The 23,953-nt window shown below is 46.3% G+C and overlaps 1 protein-coding gene across 1 annotated transcript in view; it reads left to right on the top strand.

Moving 5' to 3' along the window:
* LOC121541565 (high affinity cAMP-specific and IBMX-insensitive 3',5'-cyclic phosphodiesterase 8B-like) overlaps positions 1-23,953 on the top strand; it is a 105,230-nt gene that overhangs the window by 21,206 nt on the left and 60,071 nt on the right. The window contains exons 2-7 of the mRNA XM_041850657.2: positions 1,290-1,346; positions 15,184-15,374; positions 17,555-17,614; positions 20,359-20,416; positions 20,896-20,984; positions 21,084-21,162. Coding sequence (XP_041706591.2) covers positions 1,290-1,346; positions 15,184-15,374; positions 17,555-17,614; positions 20,359-20,416; positions 20,896-20,984; positions 21,084-21,162 — 534 coding nt within the window. The remainder of the gene's footprint in view (positions 1-1,289; positions 1,347-15,183; positions 15,375-17,554; positions 17,615-20,358; positions 20,417-20,895; positions 20,985-21,083; positions 21,163-23,953) is intronic.

The following is a 23,953-nucleotide window of genomic DNA, read 5'->3' as shown; positions in this document are numbered from 1 at the left end:
GTGCCCTTTAATATAGACCACATGGAGAATACAATAAATCAGATTTTCAATATTAATAAAGACTTGCTAAACTGCCAATATTCAGCATTTTGACATTTCCCTCAGTGCAACCTCTGTGACTTCAAGGAAGATTTGAAACCACTTAACTCCAACATTCATTGTAAAGCCCTTGTTATTTTGTTGCTTTGACAAAATCATTTCTGAAGATTATTATTTATTTAATAGTGATTCATTTACATCTGTCCCTCAGTTTAATGTCAACCCTGTTACGTGAACTGAACTCTCATTTTAATATGGTGAAACTATTCCTTTTATAATGTTTTTCCTAAAGAAACATTGAACATCTAATAGTCAAATCATAGTGTAAAAGCAGGTGTGCTGGTTATTTTTGGCCATTTTCTGGTGTTTTGTGGTGGAAAACTGAGCGGGTCGAGCATAACACCCATAGACAGACAGGCTAGGAATGTTTGAAAGAATTATAACAGAAATATGATGAAGCTTGCATTCAATTGCCGCTCCCTGTTGCACACAACAAGCTTCCATTCCCCCTGTCACAAGCTTCCATTCCCCCTGTCTGGCTGATTTAAGATGAAATGGTCAACCCTGTTATGGTAAACCCTGTTACTTTATTTGGCACTTAACATGTGTTCTTTATGACAGAATGTTAAAATTATTTTTTTCCACCAAGTTACACTTCTCAAAAGTCACCGAATTGGTGGAACGACCCATGTGCATGTCATTTTTTAAAGCTGCGTTAGCTACAGTCTATCAACAGTGTCAGTACTGCTCCTCCACAAGGCATTATTCACATACACCTGTCTGTCTGTATCCCTTAATACTCTTTAAAGAGGCTTGTAACGGACCTGGTCTTGCTGCGTCACTAATAGTGTGTGCGTGTGCGTGCGTGTGTGTTGAACATCCTAAGCCATTAGTCGATAGTCCAGTAGCCAGAAATCCTTCCTGCTATAGTTGTTACAGTAACATGGTTCAGTAAGCTAACCAAGGTTTGCACAGGAGTGTAGAGCTTTTGTTTCTTACTGAGGAATACCTGCTTATGGAGTATTAACCGGTTGAGAGAAAGAAGGAGAGAGAGGGGGAAAAGCGATAGCGAGAGAGAGGTGCAGGGCATGTATGGTTGGAAGAGTGGAAAATGGTAAGCAGTACTCTCTTTTCTACATTTCTGTTTTTACTCCTGCACTCTCTTCTGTTTTTACTCTTGGTATTCATTGTTTTGTTGTTTTGTTTGAACTTGAACTCATTCCATCTCTCTCTCTCTGGTTATGTTCCAGGTATCAGCCACAGAAGAATGTATAGGACCTATGAGACTGACCCAAGAACCTATTCAGGTAAAACTGCACTCAACATTCTTCTGTATTGCTCCTGATAACATCATGCTCGAGTTATGTGCCCAAAATAATCATTAATCTACACACAATACCCCATGATGACGAAGCGAAAACAGGTTTTTAGAAATGTTTGCTAATTTATTTAAAATAAAAAGCAGAAATACCTTACTTACACAAGTATTCAGACCCTTTGCTATGAGACTCGAAATTGAGCTCAGGTGCATCCTGTTTCCATTGATCATCCTTGAGATGTTTCTACAACTTGATTGGAGTCCACCTGTGGTAAATTAAATTGATTGGACATGATTTGGAAAGGCACACACCTGTCTAGATTAAAGATCCCACAGTTGACAGTGCATGGAATTGGCCGTAGAGCTCCAAGACAGGATTGTGTCGAGGCACAGATCTGGGGAAGGGTATCAAACAATTTCTGCAGCATTGAAGGTCACCAAGAACAGAGTGGCCTCCATCATTCTTAAATGGAAGAGGTTTGGAACCACCGAGACTCTTCATAGAGCTGGCCGCCTGGCCAAACTGAGCAATCGGGGAGAAGGGCCTTGGTCAGGGAGGTGACCAAGAACCCGGTGGTCACTCTGACAGAGCTCCAAAGTTCCTCTGTGGAGATGGGAGAACCTTCCAGAAGGACAACCATCTCTGCACCACTCCACCAATCAGGCCTTTATGGTAGAGTGGCCAGACAGAAGCTACTCCTCAGTAAAAGGCACATGACAGCCCGCTTGTAGTTTGGCAAAAGGCACCTAAAGGACTCTCAGACCATGAGAAACAAGATTCTCTGGTCTGATGAAACTAAGATTGAACTCTTTGGCCTGAATGCCAAGCGCCACATCTGGAGGAAACCTGGCACCATCCCTACGGTGAAGCATGGTGGTGGCAGCATCATGCTGTGGGGATGTTTTTCAGTTGCAGGGACTGGGAAACTAGTCAGGACTGAGGGAAAGATGAAGTACAGAGAGATCTTTGGTGAAAACCAGCTCCAGAGCGCTCAGGACCTCAGGCTGGGGCAAAGGTTCACCTTCTAACAGGACAACGACCCTAAGCACACAGCCAAGACAACGCAGGAGCGGCTTTGGGACAAGTCTCTGAATGTCCTTGAGTGGCCCAGCCAGAGCCCGGACATGAAACCGATCGAACATCTCTGGAGAGACCTGAAAATCGCTGTGAAGCGACGCTCCCCATCCAACCTGACAGAGTTTGAGAGGATCTGCGGAGAAGAATGTGAGAAATTCCCCAAATACAGGTGTGCCAAGCTTGTAGCGTCATACCCAAGAAGACTCGAGGCTGTAATCTCTGCCTAAGGTGCTTCAACAAAGTACTGAGTAAAGGGACTGAATACTTATGTAAATGTGATATTTCCATTTGTTTATTTTTTGCATACATTTCTAAAAAGCTGTTTTTGCTTTGTCATTATGGGGTATTGTGTGTAGACTGATTTTTTTAATTTTTATATCCATTTTAGAATAAGGCTGTAACGTAACAAAATGTGGAAGAAGTCAAGGGGTCTGAATACTTTCCAAATGCACTTGTGATGAGTCAGGCGCAGGAGGTAAAACACCAAAATCAAGAGTTTATTCAGTGTACAATAATGTAGCGCATATAGCGACAGAACGAAACTAGCACAAGGAAAAATCAACCTTGGCTGCATACAAGTAAAGAGTAGCTCAACCGAGCTACTCACTCTCACAATGAACAATCACTCACAAAGGACAAGGGGGCAGAGGGAACACCACCCGGCACCTCATATCCAGGTTGGACCGGACAGAGTACGCCGGCGCCCCCTCAATGTCCAAAGGAGGTGGTGGGACCTCCCGCACCTCAGACTCCTGGAGCGGACCAGCCACCACGGGCCTGAGGAGAGACACATGAAACGAGGGGGGAGTAATAACCTATATGTGACCTCGTTGATTCTCCTCAGGACTTTGAATGGCACTACAAACCGTGGGCTCAGCTTCCGGCAGGGCAGGCGGAGGGGCAGATTCCGGGTCGAGAGCCAGATCCGATCCCCCGGTACAAAGACGGGGGCCTCACTGCGGTGACGGTCAGCGTTGGCCTTCTGACGACGCACGGAGCATTGGAGGTGAACATGGGCAGCGTTCCACGTCTCCTCCGCACGCCAGAACCAGTCATCCACCGCAGGAGCTGACCGTGTTCGAGTCTGGCTCTGGTGCCACGGTGCCAGAACTGGTTGATAACCTAAAACACACTGAAATGGCGTTAGGTTCGTAGAGGAGTGGCGGAGAGAGACCATGGTCGTTGTGGAACTGGTAAATGTTTTAACTTACCTGCTGGGAGGTGCCTAGGTGCCTTACTCTGGGCGCACACTGAGCAGGAGGAAACATACACCCTCACGTCCTTAGCCAAGGTAGGCCACCAGTACTTTTCGGTCAGGCAGTGCACTGTACGACCGATACCTGGGTGACCAGAGGAGGGTGACGTGTGTGCCCAGTAGATCAGACGATCACGGATAAGCGCAGGCACGTACTGCAGCCCAGCTGGACACTGCGGTGGAGATGGATCTGTGCGTAATGCCTGCGCTATATCCGCGTCCATCGCCCATACTACCGGCACCACAATGCAGGAGTCTGGCAGTATGGGGGTATTGTCTCTGGGCCTCTCCTCTGTATCATACAGCCGGGACAGTGCGTCTGCCTTCACGTTCTTCGTACCCGGAATGTATGACAGTGTGAAATCAAACCGGGTGAAGAATAGGGCCCACCTGGCCTGGTGAGGGTCCAGCCTCCTCGCTGCCCGGATGTACTCCAGGTTACGGTGGTCCGTCCAGACGAGGAATGGGTGTTTCGCCCCCTCGAGCCAATGTCTCCACACTGTCAGAGCTTGGACAACAGCCAACAGCTCCCGATCACCAATACCGTAGTTCTGCTCTGCCGGGCTGAACTTCTTTGAGAAGAACGCACAGGGGCGGAGCTTGGGTGGCGTGCCCGAGCGTTGAGACAGGACTGCTCCCATCCCAACCTCGGACGCATCCACCTCCACTACGAATGGTAGTGATGGATCGGGGTGGGCCAGTACCAGGGCCGAGGTGAACAGTTCCCTCAGGTTACTGAAGGCCCTGTCAGCCTCAGCAGACCAGCGGAGCCGGGACGGCCCACCCTTCAACAGAGATGTAATGGGAGCTGCGACCTTGCCAAAGCCCCGGATAAACCTCCGATAATAGTTGGCGAAGCCAAGGAAGCGCTGCACCTCCTTTACTGTGGTTGGAATCGGCCAATTGCACGGTTGCAATGCGGTCACCCTCCATCTCCAGTAGAAATGCGGTATTCGAGGAAGGTGACGGACTGCTGGAAAAACGTACACTTTTCTGCCTTAGCATAAAGGTAATTTTCCAACAGTCGGGCCAGTACTTTGCGAACCAGGGACACATGCTCGGCGCGCATAGCGGAATACACCAAGATGTCGTCAATGTAGACCACTACACCGCGACCAAGCATGTCCCGAAACACCTCATTCACAAAGGACTGGAAGACTGAGGGAGCATTCATCAAACCATAGGGCATCACCAGGTATTCATAATGCCCCGTAGTTGTGCTGAATGCTGTCTTCCACTCATCTCCCTCTCGGATACGCACCAGGTTGTACGCACTCCTGAGATCTAATTTAGTGAAAAAGCGCGCTCCATGCAATGACTCAACCACTGACGGAATGAGGGGGAGAGGATAACTAGGCCTCCTGTAGCTCAGTTGGTAGAGCATGGAGCTTGCAACGCCAAGGTTGTGGGTTCGATTCCCACGGGGGGCCAGTATGAAAAATTTATGCACTCACTTACTGTAAGTCGCTCTGGATAAGAGTGTCTGCTAAAATGTAAAAAAAAACTAAATCGAATCGTCTCCTTGTTCAGTGGTCGATAGTCAATGCACGGGCGCAGACCGCCGTCTTTCTTCTTCACAAAAAATAAACTTGAGGAGGCGGGTGAAGTGGAGGGACATACAGTATGTACCCCTGGCGCAGGGACTCAGTGACGTATGTCTCCATAGCCTCCGTCTCTGCCTGCGACAGGGGATACACATGACTCCTGGGAGGTACAGCGTCTACCCGAAGGTTTATTGCGCAATCCCCCGCCCGATGAGGTGGTAATTTAGTCACTTTATGTTTAGAGAAGACTTGTGCCAGATCATGGTATTCGGGGGGAATGCGCACGTTGGAGGCACCGTCTGGACTTTCCACCGTGGTTGCACCAACGGAAACACCCATACACCTACCCTGACACTCTTGCGACCACCCCGTGAGAACCCTCTGCGGCCATGAGAAAGTGGGGTTGTGGAGTGCTAGCCATGGAATACCTAACACCACAGGGAAAGCAGGAGACTCAATGATGGAAAAAGTGACCTGCTCACAATGCGTCTCCTGTGTGATCATTGTGACTGGTACCGTGACTACCTTTATCAACCCGGACCCTAATGGTCGACTATCAAGTGCTCTGATGGGGTGTGAAATGGATAGGGGAACTAATGAAATGCCCTGGCGGCGTGCGAAAGTTTTGTCCATAAAGTTCCCAGCTGCGCCTGAATCGACTAGCGCCTTACACTGGGGAACTCTCATGTGATCAGGGAAGTATATGGGTATAGTACAGTGCTCAGCAGAGGGCTCTGAACAAGAGTGGGTGCTCAATACCTGGGGTGATGCGAGAGTGCCCTGCCGGCCGCCTCCTGACCCAAAAGAGCGCAGACGACAACGTGTGGTGGAATGTCCCTTCGTGCCATCCGAGTGGCACTGGCGCTGTCGTCCTCCGCTCTCTCGGTGCGCGGTACCACCCATCTCCATGAGTTCTGGATCCGCGTCGGTCGGGGCGGGAACGGGCAGTCCTCCTCCTGGACATCCTCTGGTTGCCAGCAGGTTATCCAGACGAATGACCATGTCCACCAGTTCGGTAAAAGACAAACTGGTGTCACGGCAGGCTAGCTCCCGTCGGATGTCCTCCCGTAGATGGCACCGGAACTGGTTGATCAGGGCCCGCTCATTCCACCCAGACCCTGCTGCCAGGATCCAGATCTCCAGCGTGAACTCCTGTACTGTCCTCGCCCCCTGCCTCAAGTGGACCAGCTGCTCACCCGCCTCTCGACCCTCGGGCGGGTGATCGAAAACCGCCCGAAATAGGCGGGCGAACTCCCTGTAGTCCTCCAACGCGGCTCCTCCTTTTCTCCAAACCGTGTTGGCCCACTCCAGGGCTTTCCCCAAGAGGCAGGAAATGAGGACGGACACCTGCTCTCGATCTGATGGCGCCAGCCTGACACTGGAGCAGTACAGCTCCAGTTGGAGAAGGAATCCCTGACATAGCTGGTCTCGACAGATTGGTTCCTCTTCTCTCCAGGCGTTGGACGACCTGAAGAACCCGATCCATCGCTTCCCACAAGCTAGCCACCATCGTGGAATGCTCCTGGACCCTTGCCTCGATTCCAGGTGTGCGCTCTTCTCCCGCTGACTCCATAGCTGGTGAGTGATTCTGTGATGAGGTGTGAATGACGGAGTCAGGCGCAGGAGGTAAAACACCGAAATCTCAACCAAGCTACTCACTCTCACAACGAACAATCACTCACAAAGGTCAAGGGGGCAGAGGGAACACAAACACAGACTAATGAGGGAATGAGTACCAGGTGTGTGTGATTGACAAGACAAGACAAGACAAATGGAGTGATGATAAATGGAGCAGTAGTGGCTAGTAAGCCGGTGACGACGAACGCCGAAACCTGCCCGAGCAAGGAGGAGGGGCAGCCTCGGCTGAATTCGTGACAGCACTGTATGTCTATCTACAATATGTAGGATGTGAGTGTGTCTGTATCTCTATGAGATGTGATCTCAGTGTTTCCCCTAGCAGTGCATTGCTACTAGCATTAGCACAATTAGATGCTAGATGTTGCCATAGACTTCCAGTCATTGAGCCAACGACTATCCATTTAAAAGCGCGTCTCGGCAGAAATATATATGTATATATATTTTTAAATAATTTCATCTGATTCTTTGATTTAAATTAATATAGGGGAAACACTGGATCGATCATTGCATGATATCATGGTTTCAACATGGCTTAACAATGACATGTACACTGTATAAGTCTTTTCACTAGGGGTTGGAACCAAAATAATTTTCCAATTGTTCCATTCCGAACAGAACCCCTATTTTTTTAGTTCCGACCAGCATAATAAAGTTCTGAACCGGTTCAAACCACCCAAAAATGTACGGTTCATAAAGTTCCTTTTCGTTTATATTTTAACCCGTGAAATTAACATAGCATTTACATTTAGCTCATGAATTTACTCCACCAATTACCGCAGATAGAGCAGCTTGCTATGGAACGGGTAAGCTAGATGTTAACATGTTTGATTGGTCAGATAAGTGCAGGAACAAAAAAATAACATTATTAACCGATTCTCAAGATTTTAAAATAACGGTTCTGTTTCTGTTCCTCTGAAAATGTAGTTATTTTCCGGTTTTCTGTTCTGTTCCCTGAACCAGTTCTATACCTGCTTTACACCCGATAGAAGTGTGTGGGTGGGTACTGGTTTAGTTTCCGGTGACCAGCTGTGACCAGCTGCTAGCTGGGGTTGAGGTTGAGGTTGTGTCCTGTGGATTGGGATTAAGGCAGTGTGAGCCTTTGAGAAGGCCAGATTAGCTCCCAGGCCTTAACGCTGTTGTGTAATTTAGTTAGTTACACAAGGTCAGGGGTGTTTTATGTTTATTGTGCATCTAGACATCTAGGTCTCTGTCTTTTTACTTCTCTGTCATTGCGCTTGGTGGAGTAATGGAATAGTCCCAAAAGTGCAAACCTCGCTCACCATCTGGCAGGCTTAATCAAAAATGCAGTGTTTGAAAGAAAATACATACTGAAAAGATCTACCCTTCATCCATCCCTCTTTATTGTGCTAAATAAAACCTCATCCAAACCTCATCCTTCCCTTCATCCCTCATCCAAACCTCATATCCAGCCCTCATCCATTCTTCTATATCAGGCTGTGTAAGAGCCTCTGCAGGAGGTAGTGTCTGGCAGCGGCTGGCTGGCTGAACCAGGTGGAAGGGTTAGAGGCTTTATTACAACCCCTCCTCCCCATACAGCCCTCAACACACGCTCCATTAAAATATCTAACTACTCTCCTAAAGATGTAGAGCGCACACACACACATGAAGAGTCACGCAAACACGCACACAAAGTCATACACACACACACAGACACACACAAGGGAGCACACACACACAGAGACAGACGCACACACACACACATACAGTTGCGCACACACACAGAGACAGGCACACACACACTCTACTGTACCATGACCTAACTCCCCCCTCCCTCTTTACCTCTCTCCCACTTGAACAGAGAAAAAGAGAGACAAAAGAGAGAAGAAAAGAGAAAGATAAAACGCTCCGGAGGAGAGAGTTAAATGCTGAAAGTTTCCTCCTGACGTTTACCATTCCCTCTGAGCCCTGGAAAGACTCAGTAACTCCAAATCTACTTCTCTCTGCTCCTTCATTTCTGCACTCTGTCACAGTACTCCTCCTCAATCAGAGGAATTATATTCCAGAGGGCTCAGAGGGTGTACTGTAGTTGACTGTAGGCTGTATAAGACAGTATACAGGGTGATCTGCTCTTACTTTGGACAGGGAACTTAGGATGGTCACTTAAGAAACCATATCGAGAAACACAGCCACCACTTCGAAAACACAGGAAAAGCATTTACATTGTGTTTGAATGGTGTGGAGTAAACCATGCCTATTAGGAATGATCCATCAGATTGATGACTTGGAGAGGAGCGGAAGGAGACAGTAATAGTAGCTCTCTAAACTGTTAGTATGTCTCCTCCACACTGTACTCCTTGGCTCTACGCCAAGAGGAGTCCCACTGACAAGACTTGGTCTAAAGCCAGTCAGCTAGACATCTCTCAATATCGTCTAGCTGACTGGAGCCTCAGCCTCCAAACCACTATCTGTCTAACTATCAGTCTAACTGTCTGTCTGTCTCTGTCAGTCTGTCTGTCTTGTCTGTCTGTCTGTTCCATACGTTCGTCCCTCTATCTGTCTGTCTGGTCAAGGGTGTGCAGAGATGGAGGCTTAAAGGATTCTAACTTTAACCTCTGAACTGTGATTGGCTGAGTCAGCGTGGCACAGCAGTCAGAGGTAGAGGCCGTTCTCTCTGTCAGTCCTGCCCTGAGGGTAACACAGTGTGTAAACCACTTTGGGAAACCACTGGGATTAATCACTATTAAGTGATTGTGTGTTCAAACACACTCCAACTATTTAGCACTTGGATGATAAAGGTAATCATGAAACACATCCACTTGGAGACAGTATGATCAGGTCATTATGTGTATGTACACACACAAGCGGGCAACACACACAGAACTGTGTACGTGTGGGGCCCCCTGTCTGGCTTGTGTGTGGGTGCAGGGCGGGTCGGCAGATAGTAGGATTCTGGGACGGCGTCACCTGAGGTGTGTGTGTGTGGAATTTCACACGCCAGCTCCATGGTTACACAGAGCAGCACCATGGTTACACAGCCCAGGTCGGGATCAAAGGGTGTAGACCTTTCACAGCCTCCTACCAATGCCAGCTCCTTTTTCCCATTCTCTTTTCTCCCCATCTTCTCATCCATCCTCAACTCCCTTCTTTTCCTCATGCTCCTGCCAGTCTGTCCTGCATGACTGGCGAGACGGCTCGCTCTCTCTCATCTCTCTTCCTCTCTTCTTGCTCTCCACTCGCTCTGTTTCTCTTTCAATCAAATCAAAATCAAATCAAATGTTATTGATCGCATACACATATTTAGCAGATGTTTTTGCGGGTGTAGTGAAATGCGTGTGTTCCTAGCTCCAACAGTGCAGTAATATCTAACAATACACACAAATCTAAAAAGTAAAATGGAATTAAGAAATCTTTATAGATCTCATGCCCTCTACCCTACTCCCTTTCTCTCTGTGCTAGTTGTCCAGTGGGTTGAGTGAGTGTGTGTGTGTACACAAGTCCCTCCATTCTTGCCTCTTGTCTCTTACTGCTCTACTACAAGGGTCAAGTATTGGTAAAGCTACCACACAGTATGAAGAACAACCGGTTGGTGTACAGTACAGGCCAGACAACTGTTGGTGTGAAATACAGCTCTCGTCAACCATCATTAACTATCATCCACCTGGCTCCTGGTTACTCTTAAACTGAACAAAAATATAAACGCAACATGCAACAATTTCAAAGATTTTATTGAGTTACAGTTCATATAAGGAAATCAGTCAATTGAAATAAATTAATTAGGCCCTAATCTATGGATTTCACATGACTGGGCAGGGGCTTACAGTGCATTCGGAAAGTATTCAGACCACTTGACTTAATTAAATTCATATTTTTCCCTCATAAATCTACACACAGTACCCCATAATGACAAAGCGAAAACAGGTTTTTAGAAATGTTTGCAAATTTAAAACAGAAATACCTTATTTACATAAGTATTCAGACCCTTTGCTATGAGACTCGAAATTGAGCTCAGGTGCATTCTGTTTTCATTGATCTTCCTTGAGATGTTTCTACAACTTCATTGGAGTCCATCTGTGGTAAATTCAGTTGATTGGACATGATTTGGAAAGGTACACACCTGTCTATATAATGTCCCACAGTTGACAGTGCATGTCAGAGCAAAAACCAAGCCATGAGGTTGAAGAAATTGTCCGTAGAGCTTCGAAACAGGATTGTGTCGAGGCACAGAACTGGGGAAGGGTACCAAAAAATTTCTGCAGCATTGAAGGTCCCCAAGAACACAGTGGCCTCCATCATTCTTAAATTGAAGAAGTTTGGAACCACCAACACTCTTCCTAGAGCTGGCCGCCCGGAGAAACTAAGCAATCGGGGGAGAAGGGCCTTGGTCAGGGAGGTGACCAAGAACCCGATGGTCACTCTGACAGAGCTCCAGAGTTCGTCTGTGAAGATGGGAGAACCTTCCAGAAGGACAACAGTCTCTGCAGCACTCCGCCAATCAGGCCTTTATGGTAGAGTGGTTAGATGGAAGTCACTCCTCATTAAAATACACATGACAGCCCGCTTGGAGTTTGCCAAAAGGCACCTAAAGGATTCTCAGACCATGATAAACAAGATTCTCTGGTCTGATGAAACCAAGATTGAACTCTTTGGCCTGAATGCCAAGCGTCACATCTGGAGGAACCTGGCACCATCCCTACGGTGAAGCATGGTGGTGGCAGCATCATGCTGTGGGGATGTTTTTCAGCGGCAGGGACTAGTCAGGATCGAGGGAAAGAGGAACGGAGGTATATTTTTCCAACAGTCTTGAAGGAGTTCTCACATATGCTGATCACTTGTTGGCTGCTTTTCCTTCACTCTGCCGCCCGACTCATCCCAAACCATCCCAATTGGGTTGAGGTCGGGGGATTGTGGAGGTCAGGTCATCTGATGCAGCACTCCATCAAATCAAATCAACAACAAAAAAATGTCACCCGCAGATGTTATAGCGGGTGTAGCGAAATGCTTGTGCTTCTAGCTCCGACAGTGCAGTAATATCTAACAAGTAATATCTAACAATTTCACAACATATAACTAATACACACAAAACTAGTAACTCTCCTTCTTGGTAAAATAGCCCTTACACAGCCTGGAGGTGTGTTGGGTCATTGTCCTGTTGAAAAACAAATGATAGTCCCACTAAGCCCAAACCAGATGGGATGGCGTATCGCTGCAGAATGCTGTGGTAGCCGTGCTGGTTAAGTGTGCCTTGAATTCTAAATAAATCACAGACAGTGTCACCAGCAAAGCACCCCCACACCATAACACCTCCTCCTCCATGCTTTACGGTGGGAACTACACATGCAGAGATCATCCGTTCACCCACACCATGTCTCACAAAGACACAGCGGTTTTAACCAAAAATCTCCTCCAGACCAAAGGACTAATTTCCACCGGTTTAATGTCCATTGCTCGTGTTTCGTGTCCCAAGCAGCTCTCATCTTCTTATTGGTGTCCTTTAGTAGTGGTTTCTTTGCAGCAATTCAACCATGAAGGCCTGATTCACACAGCCCCCTCTGAACAGTTGATGTTGAGATGTGTCTGTTACTTGAACTCTGTGAAGCATTTATTTGGGCTGCAATTTCTGAGGCTGGTAACTCTAATGAACGTATTCTCTGCAGCAGAGGTAACTCTGGGTCTTCCATTCCTGTGGCGGTCCTCATGAGAGCCAGTTTCATCATTACGCTTGATGGTTTTTGCGACCACTCTTGAAGAAACGTTCAAAGTTCTTGAAATGTTCTGTATTGACTGACCTTCATGTCTTAAAGTAATAATGGACTGTCGTTTCTCTTTGCTTATTTGAGCTGTTCTTGCCATAATATGGACTTGGTCTTATACCAAATAGGGCTATCTTCTGTATACCCCCCTACCTTGTCACAACACAACTGATTGGCTCAAACACATTAAGAAGGAAATAAATTCCACACATTTTAAGAAGGCACACCTGTTAATTGAAATGCATTCCATGTGACTACCTCATGAAGCTGGTTGAGAGAATGCCAAGAGTGGGCAAAGCTGTCATCAAGGCAAAGGGTGGCTATTTGAAGAATCTGAAATATAAAATATATTTTGATTTGTTTAACACTTTTTTGGTTACTACATGATTCCATATGTGTTATTTCATAGTTTTGATGTCTTCACTATTATTCTACAATGTAAACATTTTTTAAAATAAAGAAAAACCCTTGAATGAGTAGGTGTGCCCAAACTTTTGACAGGTAGTGTAGGTGTGCCAAACTCGTTGTGTCATACCCAAGAAGACTCAAGGCTGTAATCGTTGCCAAAGGTGCTTCAACAAAGTACTGAGGAAAGGGTCTGAATACTAATGTAAATGTGATATTTCCGTATTTTAAATTGCAAAAAATCTAAATCTTTGCTTTGTCATAATGGAGTATTGTGTGTAGATTGGTGAGGGGGAAAAAACGATTTAATCAATTTTAGAATAAGGCTGTAACGTAACAAAATGTGAAAAAAGTCAAGAAGTCTGAATACTTTCCAAATGCACTGTAGGCCCACACACTGGGGAGCCAGGACCAGCCAATCAGAATGAGTTTTTCCCCACAAAAGGGCTTTATTACAGACAGAAATACTCCTCAGTTTCGTCAGCTGTCTGGGTGGCTGGTCTCAGACGATCCCGCAGGTGAAGAAGCCAGATGTGGAGGTCCTGGGCTGGCGTTGTTACACGTGGTCTGTGGTTGTGAGACCGGTTGGACGTGCTGCCAAATTCTCTAAAATGACATTGGATGCAGTTTATGGTAGAGAAATTAACATTACATTATCTGGCTACAGCTCTGGTAGACATTCCTGCAGTCAGCAAACTTGAGACATCTGTGGCATTGTGTTGTGTGACAAAACTGCACATTTTAGAGTGGTCTTTTATTGTCCCCAGCACAAAGTGCACCTCTGTAATGATCATGCTGTTTAATCATCTTCTTCATATGCCACACCTGTCAGGTGGATGGATTACCTTGGCAAAGGAGAAATGCTCACAAACAGGGATGTAAACAATTTTGTGCCCAACATTTGAGAGAATTAAGCTTTTTGTGCGTATTAAACATTTCTGGGATCTTTTATTTCAGCTCATGAAACATGGGACCAACACTTTACATGTTGCATTTATATTTTTATTCTGTCTAGATTAAGGAACAATAGCAGGCTTTCATTGGAATAGGAGATGCCTGGGAAAGGGGTGTGAAGCTGTGTGTTTGAAGGGTTAATGCTGCGATATGTAACTTTTTGGGCGACCCGACCAAATTCGCATTGAAATGTGAGTTATAGATCTGTCATTCTCATTGAAAGCAAGTCTAAGAAGCGGTAGATCTGTTCTATGTGTGTTTTGTCTATGCTTCTCGTTCTTATGTTTCGTTTTTGCGTCTTTTCCTTTTGGTTTTGTACACCAGCTTCAAAAAGCTGAAGATACAATATTTTTAATTATAGGAAAGATATTTCACAGCCGTTTAGATGGTACAATGATTCTCTACACTTGTTTTGTCACATAAACTGAAATTAGGCGAACTATTAGAATTTTAGCAACCAGGAAATGGTGGAGTGATATTTTGCACCTTTAAGTGATGTATGTTCTGGGGCGGCAGGTAGCTTAGTGGGTAAGAGCGTTGTGTCAGTAACCGAAAGGTCGCTGGTTCTAATCCCCGAGCCGACTAGGTGAAAAATCTGTCGATGTGCCCTTAAGCAAGGCACCTAACTCTTATTGCTCCTGTAAGTCGCTGGTTCTAATCCCCGAGCCAACTAGGTGAAAAATCTGTCGATGTGCCCTTAAGCAAGGCACCTATCTTATTGCTCCTGTAAGTCGCTCTGGATAAGAGTGTCTGCTAAAAATGTAAATGTATGTTTTAATATTTATTATTTGAATTTCGTGATACTGTACTGTATATCAGCACTTAAAAGCACTGATAAGCTTATTAGTCTACCGGTCCTAGCTTCATGTTTGTATAATAGTTCAGAAAGATTATAACCACACACTCTTGCTCCGACAAGCAAACAAATTATTTATTAGCAAATGATTTATTAAAGTAACCAATGTTTCGGCAGCAAGATGCCTCTGTCAGGTAAGAGGTATTTCAGACCATCTGCGCCCTCTCTCTCTCTCTCTCTCTCTCTCTCTCTCTCTCTCTCTCTCTCTCTCTCTCTCTCTCTCTCTCTCTCTCCCTTGCCCTCGCCCTCTCATTTCAGTTGAATGCAATCAGTTGTACAACTGACTAGGTATCCCCCTTTCCCTCTCCCTCTTCCTCTCCCTCCCTCCCTCTCTCTCTCTCTCTCTCTCTCTCTCTCTCTCTCTCTCTCTCTCTCTCTGTCCCAGGTCCTGCTGGTGTTTGCGAAGGAGGATGGTCAAAGCGATGCCTTCTGGTGGGCGTGTGACCGGGCAGGTTTCAGGTGTAACATCGCCCGAACGCCCGAGTCCGCCATTGAGTGTTTCCTAGACAAGAGTCACGAGATCGTGGTCATCGACGGACGCCACTCACTGTACTTTGAGGCAGAAGCTGTCTGTCGGTAAACTCAAACTGTCTGTCTGTCTGTCTGTCTGTCAGTGATGGGCAACTTTGATGGGGCTGGGGGCCACAAAAAAACTTGCTCACGGGTCTGTGTACACGCATCCATACCCCCCCCCCCGGTTTTAAAACATCTTTGCTGCAATTGTACACATTTTGCCATGGGCAGAGAGAAGATTTTGCCGTTTTAAAACTAATTTCATGCAATTCTACACATTTTGCCATAGGGTGGAGAGAAATGTTTGCAGTTTTTAATATGATATCTGAGTGAGACTGACTAACAAAATCAATGCTGTGTGTTTTGGGTCATTGTCATGCTGGAATACCCATCCACGACCCATTTTCAATGCTCTGGCTGAGGGAAGGAGGTTCTCACCCAAGATTTGATGGTACATGGTCCCGTCCATCGTCCCTTTGATGCGGTGAAGTTGAACACCCCCGAAGCATAATGTTTCCACCTCCATGTTTGACGGTGGGGATGGTGTTCTTGGAGTCATAGGCAGCATTCCTCCTCCTCCAAACACGGCGAGTTGAGTTGATGCCAAAGAGCTCAATTTTGGTCTCATCTGACCACAACACTTTCACCCAGTTCTCCTCTGAATCATTCAGATGTTCATTGGCAAACTTCAGACGGGCCTGTATATGTGCTTTCTTGAGCAGGGGGACCTTGAGGGTGCTGCAGGATTTCAGTCCTTCATGGCGTAGTGTGTTACCAATTGTTTTCTTGGTGACTATGGTCCCAGCTGCCTTGAAATCATTGACAAGATCCTCCTGTGTAGTTCTGGGCTGATTCCCCACCGTTCTCATGATCATTGCAACTCCACGAGGTGAGGTCTTGCATGGAACCCCAGGCCGAGGGAGATTGACAGTTATTTTGTGTTTCTTCCATTTGCGAATAATCGCACCAACTGTTGTCACCTTCTCACCAAGATGCTTGGCGATGGTCTTGTAGCCCATTCCAGCCTTGTGTAGGTCTACAATCTTATCCCTGACATACTTGGAGAGCTCTTTGGTCTTGGCCATGGTGGAGAGTTTGGAATCTGATTGATTGCTTCTGTGGACAGGTGTCTTTTATACAAGTAACAAGCTGAGATTAGGAGCACTCCCTGGTAGAGAAATTAACATTAAATTCTCTGGCAACAGTTCTGGTGGACATTCCTGCAGTCAGCATGCCAATTGCACGCTCCCTCAAAACTTGAGACATCTGTGGCATTGTGTTGTGTGACAAAACTGCACATTTTAGAGTGGCCTTTTATTGTCCCCAGCACAGGGTGCACCTGCTAATGATCATGCTGTTTAATCAGCTTCTTGATATGCCACACCTGTCAGGTGGATGGATTATCTTGGCAAAGGAGAAATGTTCACTAACAGGGATATAAACAAATTTGTGCACAAAATTTGAGCGAAATAAGCTTTTTGTGCATATGGAACATTTCTGGGATATTTTATTTCTCTCTCTCTCTCTCTCTCTCTCTCTCTCTCTCTCTCTCTCTCTCTCTCTCTCTCTCTCTCTCTCTCTCTCTCTCTCTCTCTCTCTCTCTCTCTCTCTCTCTCTCTCTCTCTCTCTCTCTCTCTCTCTCTCCTTACTTCCCTCCTCCCCTGTCCCCTGCCAGCCAAGAGGCTTTTGCCGTCACTCACTTTGATCCTTTCCTCCCTCTCTCTCTCCTTCTGTCTCCTTCCTTCTCTCCCTCTCTATCACTCTCATTCATTTCCCCTCTCTTTCCTTCCCTCTCTCTCCTTTCTTTTCTCCCTCTTTCAGTCTTCCTCTCGAACTCCTTTCCTCCCTGCCTTCCTCCCTCCCATCTCTCTCCAGTACATTGTGTCCATGGTGAGCCTGTGTAAAGTAGAGAAATGTTCTCTCATATGCCAATGACATCACTCCTCCACTGCCCACATGTTTATACTGGCACTCATTCCAAAGCCTCCTCTCATGTTGTGTGTCTGTCAAATGAAACTATCAAGTCAAACTCTCAAACCTGCCTCGTGAGTTAGCTAGGGAATTTTTAAGGTAAAACACAAAAGCATTTCAAGTCCTCATATGTGGTCCAAAACATATATTTGATAATGTTGAGGTTGTGAAAATATATAATATTTCTCTTGACCATCTGCAGGATTTTGAGTGCTTCTGTTTTATCAATCTCTTAGATTTGTATGTGTTTTTCTCTTGTGTTGTTGATCCAGGTTGATCCGTGCCACAAAGCGCTCAGAACACACAGTCATTCTGGACGTCGTGCCACAGACGTAAGTAAACATGTTCGTCAAATCGTAATTGATTGATGGCGTTTATTGCCATTCAAGAGGATACTTTTTCTCACAACTCACAACACAAGTTACATACACACACACACACACACACACACCAAACAATAGTAAACAAACACAACATAATGATAAATGTTTCTCGTTGATGATGATATAATGACATGCAGTACATGTATGTGTATTCTATAATGATACAGTGCCTTCAGAAAGTATTTGCACCCTTTGACTTTTTCCAAATGTTGTTGTATTACAGCCTGAATTTAAAATTGATTACATTTAGATTTTGTGTCACTGATCTACAATACCACATAATGTAGCCTAGCGGTTAAGAGCGTTGGGCCAGTAACTGAAAGGTTGCTGGTTTGAATCCCCGAGCTGACTAGGTGAAACATCTGTCGCTGTGCCGTTGAGCAAGGCACTTAACCCTAATTGCTCCTGTAAGTCACTCTGGATAAGAATGACTGAAATGTAAATGTCAAAGTGGAATTTTGTTTGTAGACATTTTTTTAAATGAACAAAAAATTAAAAGCTGAAATGTCTTTAGTCAATAAGTATTCAACCCCTTTATGACAAGCCTAAATTAGTTCAGGAGTAAGAATGGGTTTAACAAATTGCATAATAAGTTGCATGGACTCATTCCGTGTTCAATAATAGTGGTTAACATAATTTATGAATGACTACCCCATCTCTGTACCCCACACAGAAAGCACAGATTCAACCACAAAGACCAGGGAGGTTTTTCAATGCCTCGCAAAGAAGGGCACTGATTGGTAGATGTGTAAAAAAATATATATATACACTTTGGATGGTGTATCAATACACCCAGTCACTACAAAGGTACAGGCGTCCTTCCTAACTCAGTTGCTGGAGAGGAAGGAAACGGCTTAGGGATTTCACCATGAGGCCAATGGTGATTTTAAAACAGTTACAGAGATTAATGGTTGTGATATGAGAACTGAGAATGGGTCAACAACATTGTAGTTACAGTGCCTTGCAAAAGTATTCATCCCCCTTGGTGTTTTTCCTATTTTGTTGCATTAAAACCTGTAATTTAAAATAGTCAACACAAAATAGTCCTAATTGCAGAAATGAAATGAAAAAAAATTACTTGTTTCAGAAAATTCTAAAAAATAAATAATGGAAAAGTGGTGTGTGCATTTGTATTCACCCCCTTTGCTATGAAGCCCCAAAATAAGATCTGGTGCAACCAATTACCTTCAGAAGTCAAATAATTAGTTAGATTGCACACAGGTGGACTTTATTTAAGTGTCACATGATCTGTCACATGATATCAGTATATATACACCTGTTCTGAAAGGCCCCAGAGTCTGCAACACCACTAAGCAAGGGGCACCATCAAGCAAGCGGCACCATGAAGACCAAGGAGCTCTCCAAACAGGTCAGGGACAAAGTTGTGGAGAAGTACAGAACAGGGTTGGGTTATAAAAAAATATCAGAAACTTTGAACATCCCACGGAGCACCATTAAATCCATTATTAAATAATGGAAAGAATATGGCACTACAACAAAACCTGCTAAGAGAGGGCCGCCCACCAAAACTCACGGACCAGGCAAGGAGGGCATTAATCAGCAACAAAGAGACCAAAGATAACCCTGAAGGAGCTGCAAAGCTCCAGAGCGGAGATTGTGTATCTGTCCATAGGACCACTTTAAGCTGTACACTCCACAGAGCTGGGCTTTACAGAAGAGTGGCCAGAAAAAAGCCAATGCTTAAAGAAAAAAATAAGCGAAAGCCAAAAGCCATGTGGGAGACTCCCCAAACATATGGAAGAAGGTACTCTGGTCAGATGAGACTAAAATTGAGCTTTTTAGCCATGAAGGAAAACGCTATTTCTGGCGCAAACACAACACCTCTCATCACCCCGAGAAAACCATCCCCACAGTGAAGCATGGTGGTGGCAGCATCATGCTGTGGGGATGTTTTTCATCGGCAGGGACTGGGAAAGTGGTCAGAATTGAAGGAATGATGGATGGCGCTAAATACAGGGAAATTCTCTTCCAGAGATTTGAGACTGAGACGTAGGTTCACCTTCCAGCAGGACAATGAACCTAAGCATACTGCTAAAGCAACACTTGAGTGGTTTAAGGGGAAACATTTAAATGTCTTGGAATGGCCTAGTCAAAGCCCAGACCTCAATCCAATTGTAAATCTGTGGTATGACTTAAAGATTGCTGTACACCAGCGGAACCCATCCAACTTGAAGGAGCTGGAGCAGTTTTGCCTTGAAGAATGGGAAAAAATCCCAGTGGCTAGATGTGCCAAGCTTATAGAGACATACCCCAAGATACTTGCAGCTGAAATTGCTGCAAAAGGTGGCTCTACACAGTATTGACTTTGAAGTTTTCTGTTTTCTTGTCTTATTTATTGTTTGTTTCACAATAAATAATATTTTGCATCTTCAAAGTGGTAGGCATGTTGTGTAAATCAAATGATACAAACCCCCAAAAAATCCATTTTAATTCCAGGTTGTAAGGCAACAAAATAGGAAAAATGCCAAGGGGGGTGAATACTTTCGCAAGCCACTGTAGATGTTTGAGAAACAAAATATAGTTTATCCATTTTGAATTCAGGCTGCAACACAACAAAATGTGGAATAAGTCAAGGGGTATGAATACTTTCTGAAGGCACTGTATATCTTATGTGAGCTGATAATGATAATGACATAGTGTGTGCTGTCTATGCTGTTCTCTCTACTCTATAGGCCTTCAGGTCAGGAGGAGCCATCTGTTCTTCCTCTCCTCTGCGCTGGATTCAGCAGAGTATGTACTCTTCTTCAATGTACTCGATGTACTATAGGGGGAAGAGGGGATATGACTTTATATGGCACCACCAACTCCTCTGTGACTCTGTAAAGTGTACTGAGCCAGACAACTCAAAACACTCAGCATGCTATCCTATCATCCATCTGCTGAATCAGTCAGTCAGTCAGCTGGCTCATCTTATAAACAGATCACAGTGTTTACCTACTGTACTGTACTGTTCTGTACTCTATTTAACATGTCAGCAGGTCACAGCTCTCATCACGTGTCCTACCTCTGTAGGGTGAAAGGTTCGCAGCTCAGAGCTGACTGTAATGTTTCACTTCATGTTTCTCTTTTGCTCTCTCTCTCTTTTGCTCTCTCTCTCTTTTGCTCTCTCTCTCTCTCTCTCTCTCTCTCTCTCTCTCTCTCTCTCTCTCTCTCTCTCTCTCTCTCTCTCTCTCTCTCTCTCTCTCTCTCTCTCTCTCTCTCTGTGTCAGAGGTATGTGGAGAACAGTAGTGTCTCTGCCTGCTATAATGAGTTGCTCCAGATTGAACATGGAGAGGTGCGCTGCCAGTTCAAACTCAGGTACAGTGGGCCGCACACACAAAGACACACACACACACACAGACACACACACACACACTGTGCATAACTTAACAGATCCCTCTCTCTTCTCTCCCTCAGGGCGTGTAACTCAGTCTTCACTGCTCTGGACCACTGTCAGGAGGCTGTGGAGATCACCAGTGAAAACCATGTGATACAGGTATACACACACACACCACTGGCGTAGCGTAAACCCCCGCAGCCCCCGCAACGCGGGGTCCCACAAGCTCAGGGGGCCCATGCGCCCGTCATTTATAAAGAAATATATATATAAATCATTTTGACAGTAATCCTCCTTTTTAATTTGCACATGTAGCAAGCAAAGTTTTTCTGTTGTCTGCTACATTGGTAGTAGGTGAGTCAGACAGACAATAGTTTTCATGCACCTAATTAGCCTATTTCTCAGCGGTGCTGGCTATCAAGTTTTAAAAAGTTAGGTGAATCAGGTCAGACTCGGATGGAGAGTGAGTACGTTGTTCAAGATGGATAAAGAAAAGGCAAGACCAAGTGGTGCACAAAAACAACGCAAAAAAGCTTTATCTGATCAAGCTCGTGCCAAATTACCGAAGATAACCACATCAGCAAAGCTACCACCTCGTCCTCAACTGACGAAACACCATCGCAGGCGAAAGCTAGTAGGCCTACTTATGTAGCAGCTAACACTAGCAGCCTCCCAGTCCCGACCACTGCCTGGGCCTGGCGATGACAGTGGCTTTGCTCCTCCTCTTTTTCCTCCCCTGGAGAATAGTGACAGTTCCTCTAGTGAGAGAGCTGGCCCTCCTTCTCCTCCTCCTCCTCTCCCAGAAAACTGAGCTGATGACTGCCAGAGATCCAGCGACGCTCATGAGAGCAACCCCCCTTCTGTGAACACTGGTAAGCCTACGAGTGATGAGACAGATAGCCCCGACAGCGTGGAGTCCGAGTTCCAATGTGTAATATAAATAGGCTACCAGCTAAATACTAGAATATAGATAGGCTGGTAGACTGCATTGTCTGCATAAGGAAACAATCGCTAGTAAGCGATTGTTTTGACGGTGGACTGATTGTATTATTTGGCATTAATAGATTGGTTTTACGCTGCACAAACTTCCTATTCAAGCTGCTAGAGAGCGCGAGGACAACAAAGGTAGGCTATGTGTCACGATGTTAGAAATGGTGTGGTGTGGAATCAGGCGCAGAAGCAGATGGACAGTCCAACAAGACTTTACTGGAGAGTGCAAAATAATCCAAAACAGCCAGAGGCCAAAAAGACGCACACAGGCGTCAAAACACGAGCGCACAACACAGGGCGCAAAACTCTCCTCAACCGAGGAGGAAGCTAAATAGCAATGGCGTACCGAAACATGGGTAACGCACAAACACCTGACACAAAACAATTACACACAACACTACACTAACAACAAGGAAACTAAATAGGGTGCTTAATGAGACATAACACAAGACAGGTGTGGCTAACAGACAATCAAACAGGAAACATGTCAAACAGGAAACATGGAGCGGTGGCAGCTAGTACTCCGGAGACGACGACCGGCGAAACCCGCCCGAACAAGGAGGACGAGCTGCCTCGGCCGAAACCGTGACAGTACCCCCCCCTTGACGCGCGGCTCCAGCCGTGCGCGCCGCCCGGCCTCGGGGACGCCCAGGAGGACGCGGAGCAGGGGCGCGTGAGATGACCACGATGGAATTCGGTCATCAGGGACGGATCCAGAATGTCCTCCTCGGCACCCAGCACCGCTCCTCCGGACCCGTACCCCTCCCACTCCACGAGATATTGGAGACCCCCCATCCGGCGTCTCGAATCCAGGATGGTCCGAACAGTGTACGCCGGAGCCCCCTCGATCTCCAACGGGGCGGAGGAGTCTCCTCAATCTCGAAGTCCTGGAGTGGACCAGCTACCACCGGCCTGAGGAGAGACACATGGAATGAGGGGTTAATATTCTTGTAATCAATAGGTAGTTCTAACCTGTAACACACCTCATTCAATCTCCTCAGGACTTTAAAAGGCCCCACAAACCGCCGACCCAGCTTCCGGCAGGGGCAGGCGGAGGGGTAGGTTTCTGGTTGAGAGCCAGACTCGATCTCCAGGTGCGTACACTGGCCCCTCACTGCGGTGTAGGTCGGCGCTCGTCTTTTGTCGACGTATGGCACGCTGCAGATGGACGTGAGCAGCGTTCCACGTCTCCTCCGAGCGCCTTACCCACTCATCCACAGCGGGGGCCTCGATCTGGCTCTCATGCCACGGTGCCAGAACCGGCTGGTACCCTAATACACACACTGAAAAGGGGTTAGTCTAGTGGAGGAGTGGCGGAGAGAGTTCTGTGCCATCTCGGCCCAGGGCACATATCTCGCCCACTCCTCCGGCCGGCCCTGACAATATGACCTCAGAAACCTACCCACATCCTGGTTGACTCTTTCGACCTGCCCATTGCTTTCCGGGTGGTAACCCGAGGTAAGGCTCACCGAGACCCCCAAACGTTCCATAAATGCTCTCCAGACTCTGGAGGTAAACTGGGGGCCTCGATCGGACACTATATCCTCGGTACCCCGTAATGCCGGAAGACGTGAGTGAATAGAGCCTCAGCGGTCTGTAGGGCAGTAGGAAGACCCGGCATGGGAAGGAGACGACAGGCCTTAGAGAACCGATCCACAACGACCAGGATGGTGGTATTCCCCTGTGAGGAGGGAAGATCGGTAACAAAATCCACCGATAGGTGAGACCAGGGTCGTCGTGGAACGGGCAGGGGCTGTAATTTACCCCCTGGGCAAGTGTCTGGGTGCCTTACACTGTGCACACACTGAGCAGGAGGAGACATAAACCCTCACATCCCTGGCTAACGTTGGCCACCAGTACTTCGTACTAAGGCAGTGCACCGTCCGACCAATACCCGGATGTCCAGAGGAGGGAGACGTGTGAGCCCAATAAATCAACCGATCCCGGACCTCGAGCGGAC

The sequence above is a fragment of the Coregonus clupeaformis genome, chromosome 27 (assembly GCF_020615455.1).
Source record: "Coregonus clupeaformis isolate EN_2021a chromosome 27, ASM2061545v1, whole genome shotgun sequence".
NCBI lineage: Eukaryota > Metazoa > Chordata > Actinopteri > Salmoniformes > Salmonidae > Coregonus > Coregonus clupeaformis.
This window is presented reverse-complemented; position numbering and strand designations above follow the sequence as displayed.